This window comes from Colletotrichum aenigma (genome assembly GCF_013390185.1).
Source record: "Colletotrichum aenigma strain Cg56 chromosome Unknown KSG_Cg56_contig10, whole genome shotgun sequence".
Taxonomy (NCBI): domain Eukaryota; kingdom Fungi; phylum Ascomycota; class Sordariomycetes; order Glomerellales; family Glomerellaceae; genus Colletotrichum; species Colletotrichum aenigma.
In genome coordinates, this window is record NW_023500916.1 from 3,495,460 (window position 1) to 3,503,392 (window position 7,933).

At 53.7% G+C, this 7,933-nt stretch overlaps 1 protein-coding gene across 1 annotated transcript; it reads left to right on the forward strand.

The window, feature by feature from the left end:
* Positions 1–1,036: 1,036 nt before the first annotated feature.
* Rnasel (2-5A-dependent ribonuclease) lies at positions 1,037–2,401 on the forward strand (the record flags this gene model as incomplete). The annotated part of the gene is made up of 1 exon (XM_037330037.1): positions 1,037–2,401. The coding sequence occupies one exon, from the start codon at positions 1,037–1,039 to the stop codon at positions 2,399–2,401; it is 1,365 nt and encodes a 454-aa protein (XP_037171839.1).
* Positions 2,402–7,933: the final 5,532 nt, after the last annotated feature.

Sequence of the window (7,933 nt, forward strand, 5' to 3'; positions counted from 1 at the left end):
TTTCGTTGGTTGGACTTGATAGAGTCAACGTCAGGCCAAGAGCGGCGAATTCTCGATGGAGGCGAAAGTGATGAATGAGAATTGATGCTTTTTTTCTTGAGAAAGATAAGTTGAATTGCGCGTTGTCCCGGGCCGGCTCTAAATAATTAGCTCGCTTGAGTGACTCACACCAAAGTCAATTCAAGGGCGTGATGTTGGCCCGTTTGAAGACCTGCGAGAGACGTTAGCGTGTGCTTAGAATTGAGTTCTATTGGCTAGATCGGCTCAGCAGTTCCGATCGTCGTCAAAACTGCATATCAACGCAACTATCTCGCAACGGATCAAATTAATATAGAATGTGTTACGGCTGATTGCTGAATATTTTGCAGAATGAACCAATGTCTCGTCAACATTGCTGCAATCTGGAAATGACTAGCTGGAATGATGCTGCGACGTATCACGAATTGCCGCTTCTAAGGCGATGTTAGAATAATCACCAAGTTCCGGCACAGCCGTGATGTTTACAGATGAATGGTTTCGGAGTTCGAGTTCACTCCGAAATCCTCATCCGGTTGTTGAAGAACTGAGTAAGCAGCATTTAACCAAGCTTCGAACAAGGAATGCCCCTTCAACCCCAACATCTGAATGACACGGTTCCTAACGGCTGGACACTTTGAAAGACACGCAGGCGTACCCCTGATTCCATCGAAGAAAATGAATAGGGGCCGGAGAAGGTGAGACGAAAAAATTTCCCGCGAATGACTCTCGGAAATGCATCATCGCATTTCGTCCCGGCCACGATGGATGTTCCCGTTCGTTCACTCATTCACTCATTCATCTATCCTCTCTCCCACACTCTCTCTTTGGCCCCTCAGAGAGTGCAACTTCAGCCTTACACACAAACTTCGCCATATTTGATGCTGTGTTATAGCTGATTGATTCCCTCCTTCTTCCTCCATCCGGCGATATCTCGGAAGTTCACCGACATGGCACACGCAAGCAAGTCTCAGCCCGCACTTCTCATGACGACCTCATCATAACTAACCTCTCACCAGATATGTCTTCAACACCCTCAGAAAAGGTTCCGGCGCTCTTTGGCTGCCCCTGCATCTGGAGCCATGTCCCCCTCTACGGCGCCTCCAAACGTCGTCTCCCGTACCACCACGCGCCCGCGAAACCCGGCGCACCCGGCCTCACCCGCCGCCTGCCCTCGGAGATTATCCTCTGCATCGTCGACGCCCTCTTCGACCTGCACGCCAAGGAAGTCTCCCTCGGCTACGAAAAGTACTGGGAGTCCTCCTGCCTGCCCTACGAGACCGAGACCTTCTGCCCCTTCTGCATGCTCCCGCGCTTCGAAGTCTGGCGCGACGTCGCCAACCTCGCCGCAACGTGCCGCGCGCTCTACGACCTCGTCACGCCCGTGCTGTACCGGAAAGATGCGCGGCACAACCACGCCTCCGCGCTGCTAATCGCGACCAAGAAGGGCAACGCGCGCGCCGTAAGCCTGGCCCTGGAGAACGGGGCGGACGTCGACGAGGACGACCACACCATGCCCCTGCAGTGGACGAACGAGTGCTTCCGGTACTGCGAGAAGTGCGAGTACCAGGTGTGGTGGCGGGAGCCGCGGAGGCTCGACATGGGCGCGCTGCATTGGGCTGCGATGTGCAGCAGGGAGGAGATTCTGACACAGCTGCTGGCCCGCGGGGCGGATGCGAACAAGAGGGCGACGGTGCAGCCTGTGCTCGATGCGGGCAACTACGGGTCATTGAGGTATGTAGAGGACTTCTGTGACGAGTACAACGCGAGTTTTCCGTGCGAGTCGCTCCAGACGAACTTCGACATCCGGCCGGAGTTGAGCACCGGCGGAGCGAACCCCTTGTACTTTCTTCTTGGAACGAGCGGGATGAGAGCCAAGGGAAAGACGGCGCTCATGGCGAGGGCGCTGATCGCGGCCGGCTCGTCGCTTATCACGCATCAAGGGACGGGCCTTCATGCGCTTCACCAGGCTGCTGCGTTCGAGAACGTTGAAGTGATGGAGTATCTCGCCGCAGAGCACAAGGTTGATCCCAATGTGGCGGATGCGACTGGCAACACAGCCCTGCATCATCACCTTCTATCGCGGTTCCGGTCATCTATACCAAAGGATGAGAAAATCCTTGAGAAGCTCATCAGCATGGGGGCATATGTGAATGCCAGGAACATGCGGGGATCCTCGGCATTGGATCTATGCTTGGAAACGGCTACTGTTACGACGGACAAGTTGAAGGTTGCGCTTCTGCTGTGCACCCACGGGGCGACAATTCGGGAGCAAGACTTGAATCGTTATCGGATCAGGTTGAACGAAGGACAACGAGATCAACTCAATCTGGCCATGGAGGTGGCAAGAGCTTGCGGTCGGAGCGATTGGCGTGAAGTCATATAGAAAATTTTCAAGGCGTTATAGGTGCTGTGTACATAAATCGGGGCATATGGAGAATTGGCATGGGATTGCGTTCAGTATGTCTAGGTACTCAGAGTCGAGCTGAAGTTGTTAGACGTGCATGGCCAAGAGATTAGAGGGACTAGATTTGAACACTGGTGTTAGAATTAGAATGAGCTGAGACTCAAGTAGTACAACTCAAAGCTCTGAAGTTGAGCGACACTTTAAACTCACGGCGCGATTCCCCCTAAGGTATGTCCCTACAAGCATAACACGCATCGTATCTGCCCTCAAATTGAATGAACATCAATGCAATTACCCCAAGACTCAACTCAAAAGAACCCCTGACGTCTCGGGTATAACACATGGTAAGCAAAGGGGACGTTCAGACAAAGAGGATTAGTGGACGTCCCTCAACCTCAAAATCTCAAAATTCCTCCTCATACGCTTAAGGTATATATCATCAGATCAGACCGCCAGACCAGGCCCTAAGAGATCTAACTGCTAGAAGTCTCACACCACGACATTGAAAACATCCTCGTCACCCGGGAACCGACTACCGCATAATCACAACCGCACTAGGCGACGGATCACCACATCCCCACGTAATCGCCGACATCCTCAAACAACCAGCAAATCAGAACCTCCCCCGAAGTCATCAGCACAAAGCCGCATGACCATCCCTCATCACAATCACAGCCCGTAAATTTCCAAAACGTTCAAATCGAGTAAATGAGAAAAAGCCTGCTGATCCCATCGCTACCTGTCCGCAAATAAATCACATGCTCCGCCGCCGCCGCCCAGCCCGCGCGCCGGAAAACACCAAAACAAACTTCTCACGTAAGACTACTCCAACTCCCATCAAATCTTGGTACGCATGCTGCAAAACGCAAGGTTGACAGCCCCCTCCTTCCAAGATCCTGATAGTTTGAGAAGTCGAAAACAAGCGATCTGCGCAGCATCAGAACGCGTAAACCCCCCTCAGGGACTGAAACAGACCAAGGAACGAACTCATATCTGACGCCAAACAATCACACCCACCAAAGCCTCCATCTTCCCCAAGGATCAAATCTCAAGTGCTTAAATGGTGCTGACACTCATCAAATCTGGCAGGAAATCCCAGTCCCCATAGGCCCTGCCCCCAAAACTGCCTTGTTTCATCCTTTGCCAAAAAAATGATCACCGCCGGTCTGCTTACACCGACATTCTCACCAGCCCTCAACACCCCCACAGACGGAACCAAACACAGACGGAACCAAACACAGACGGAACCAAACACAGACGGCTCAGTAAGCATCTGATAAAAGAGTCCGCCTCAGCCAGCTAGCCCTAGTCCCCAAGCCGGGGACCCGCCTTGCGTCCCGGCTTCCTAAATACCCCCCGCCAAGGTCCGAGGCATCCAATCTCCACCTTCTCACCCGTGCATGCGTGCGCCCCCGGCACTTCACTCCGCTCCGTCAGCACCTCACATGAAGGGAACAAAAAACCGGGAAGAAGAAGCCTGACTCATACACGGCATCATAAAGCATCGACGACGCAATGACGTCTGCTCCATGCCGAGGAGAAAGAACCTTCTCATCTTCATGTTTGCATGATTTTGAGCCCAGTCTCTTCTCAAGATCGTCTGTTGTTCGGAGAAAAAAGAAAGAAGAAACAACAGACGGCATTGTAAAACGTCCGCACCGCAGAAGCTGTCATCACGCTTCTCAGGCTCTCAGCATTAAGACGGGTCCGTGCCACCGAGCGCCGTGCCATCAACGGACGCCTTCATAGCAGGGCCGATCAGGAAACTACTCAGCCCTGGCTGTGACGTCGAGGGCAGTTCGGATGAAAGAGCGCCATGAGGAGGCCCAAGCGAGGAGTTCCCTTGTTCGACACGGTAGTTGAAAGTGCTCCATCGCGTCGATTTGCCCACGATTCTGCGTATGTGCCTTGGAAGTCTAACAACCCCTAGTCATCTTTAAGTTCCTGGGGGATGTGCGAACGTGGGCCGGCAGGCAAGGATGGAGGGCGGGATAAGAAGAAGAATTTTCAATGTGCAGCGGCAGTCCAAGAAGATCGGTGAGATTGAGCTACGTCAAGCCGCGCGCATGCCACGCCCCCTCCACCCATGCCATGCCGCCATGACGATACCCTCACGCCCACGGCGCGAACTCGCTCAAGTTGACAATACCCCAGTGGCGTGAGGCAGAGATGCCGCTAAGATGCTGACAACCCCCCTCCCCCCATTTACCCCCGTTTGCTTTGGGTACTTTCATCAGGAGCTGGACAAGTACCTCTTTCCGAAGATACTTTGGCATTTTGGCCCCCCCTCCAAGTGGTCTTCTGGGTACGGGGAGGGGAGTAGGCGGGCACGGTTCTCCCCCCATCATGAATAAGACCCTAGGAGCGGAATCGAGCTCTGCTCTTTGATCGATGATCGTCGTCTGGGGCAGAGAGTGGGGACCGGAGAGGGGACCATATGGTGAGATGTGTGCGTGTGGCGCCCCGATCACCTCTTCGCTTCGCCGTGGCAGACTCCTGTTGGAAACTTGGCGGTGCTGTATGCGAGAGCAAGTATGTCATTGGAGTGTAAAGAAGGCATCTTGTTGAGCTTTCCAAGCTTACCCATCCAACAGTCCGGTGCTCAAGATGGTGACACAAGCCACAGCAAACACCATCCTCGAATCGAAACCATATCTGGACCACCATCAAACCGTAAGGCTGTCAATGTCTTATTGGCCTCGAACGTCGGAACGTCAAAGTTCTCCATTATGATCACGTATATTTGGGGACACATGCCTCGGCCGTCAACGCTTTCAAGGAAGTACGGTATTACTGACGTCGAAGACAGGCAGCTGCTCTCACACTGTTGTCATGTAGCCTTCAGTCGGGCGCGCTGATGAGAGCCTCGTGCCGAATGTGGCACCGCGTAATTCTGACGTGATAATGGTAGTGATACCAAAGGCCCAAAGTACGGTGGTTAGCGTGAGGCTAATCGACGTAGTGTCCGCTGTCCAAATGCCTCCAGGTACGACGTTGATATGCAGTGCCTGCTGAACCTGACCACACCTACTTGCCTCGTGGCTCAGCCAGCCACCGTTTCGGAGGGGCTGCTGAAAAGAGACAGTAACTCGGCTAGCGCCTAGAGCCTAGAAATAGGCAGAACCCCAAAAATCAGTCTTCTTTGCCGACGGAAGTTTCTTTTTCTCCATTGCAAGGGTAGCTGGGGCGTAAGCATGCGCCGCAGCTCTGCGGCGGCCGCCCGAGGCACTGTAACCGGGCTCAGAATTAAGGCACAACCTCGTTTCTAGTGGGGTTCGTCCGAATGGAGTGCCTGGTCGAGAAGAGATTCTCAAGTGGTTTGTAAGATGCGGTATTTGCCGTGATGGAGGCTCTGCGACGGTCAAATTCTTGACGGAGTTGTCCTCGAAAACGGCATGCGATCTGCTGTGGGGTCAGAAAGACCCTTGGCTTGCACCAACATGAGTCACCTGATGCCCAAAGACCTTGTCTGACAAGTGAGCCCTGCCAGTCTTACTGGCGTGGGACTGAGTCGAGGATGCAACGAGATAGTCGTATTCGCTTTCTTGTTGTTGAATTAACCGGTTGGACGGGTGGCGCGGCTGGTAATCAAGCTGGGTGCAGATCCAGTGGACTTTCTAGCGTAGTGTTCATCTTCAATCACGCCTAGGAAGGCTGATGATTTGCGTCAAACTGCAAGTTGAATCTGGTCTTGTACTACCAAGAGCTCCTTTGTGCCTCGGAAGTGATACTCTAGCAACTGTGGAACAATGTTGTTGCCATACCTGAGTCTCTGCACTGAAGGACCCGATACGGCCGCAAGCCACAGGTTCCAGACCGGCTGCTAATAATGGATTGTTTCGGTGCCGTGATTCTTGAGGCGTGTCGATTGATCGCCATCCGATTAACGCAAGATAACACGCGGATCCAGCAGCTGGTGTCAGCCCTAAGCTTCTCTGGGTGACGGTCGCAGCATGTTGGCCCTGTCGCAACCCTGTGGCGTGAGTGCGTTTACCGAAGTCCCAGGGGCCACTTGAAACCGACCTGGCAATGTTCACTCTGCGTGGCACCAACATCATCGTCTCGCTGAAAACGACTCAGTTGGTTGCGTACGTGAACCTGTTGGTTGGCTCCAAGGGACCTTGGCGCGGGCCGGTGATAGGACCTTTTCAGGTGATCTAAAAGCCGACGATGCCGCTCAGGTCATGTCCGCGTGAGGTGGCAGGATACAGGGTGGCATCCGCTGCAAACCTCACGCAAAACGTAACGGCCTCATGTAAGTTACTGGGGGACTTTCAGAGTGCGAGCACCCCGCTTCATGATGTTCTTCCGTGGTTCGCTCTTGGCAATCTCTCAATGTAGTGCACTCCGCGAGTCGAAATGTTTCTGATTTGTGGGACAGGGGGCACATGCAGATGTTGCCCGGCAGCGTAAGCATCGTCAGCACTAGGCCCGACGCGGGACTTGGGTGACATGAAGCATGACGGCTGGAGATCGTTGGGAGGCACAGATGGAGGGACAGGTTTCTCCAATTCCCTGCAAATCTAACAGTTGTGGATCAATTGTGTGCTTGATAGATGAGTCGAACAAGGGCGTACGGAACGGCTAGGAGGCGTCGATAACCGAGACCAAGGCCTGGACAGGCCACTCCGTTGGAGTCATACAGCAGAAGACTGATATTGAGAGGCAACTCGGGCCGTGGTGTAGTCTTGAATCTTGGACGTGTTCGGTCCGTAAAAGCCAGGGAAGCACTCCGAGAAGAGGCAATGAGATAATGCAGGGAGACTTATTGAAAGATGCTTCCAAGACTGAATGCAAGGCGGCAACGGGACAAGGTAATCTCTGCAACGGAGGTTGAAAAACCCCTCATTAGTGCGAGCCGCTGTTGACGGTAGGTATCCGGGGTATTGCTTCGAATTCTGTGAACGTCACAATTATCTGCATGAGATCGAGTCCTGGGTCTGTCGAAGAATTTCCCGCTAGACTTCCAAGTTGCCCGGATGCCATAGCTACACCCCCCAGTGATCTTCGCAGGGATGATAACGGAACTGCACCTTGAACGGCAGCTCGTGCTCCCGCGCCGCTCCAACAGCCCACTAGGGCTACTGCAGGTCGTCTTACGCTGCATGGAAGCAATACCAGCAAAAAGCCAGCACACCGTAGACACTCGTAAGTGAGCCAACCACAAGGGCTCCTTCGGACAGCGGATCCCACGGTTGTCGAACCCGAGGTCAAAGCGTTGCTCGAGCAGACGGATGATAGCCGGCGCGGTTCAAGTTGGAGGCACACGATGCAGCCGGCCTGATTAGGATGCAAATTCCCTGTACATGGCTTGGCGCAGGTGTGATCCAGATATCAAGAGCATATGATGTGAGGGGGGTGGATCACAGCAGCCGTGACAACTTGCTGGGAACTGGGATGCGGCGGTTGAAGTCGATGACCAGGCAGGCTGACGTTGATTGATGTGACATCGCGAGACGCTTATGGTGGAGCGTACAAGCCGCCAGCCTTGATGTAATGTGATGGAGGCAT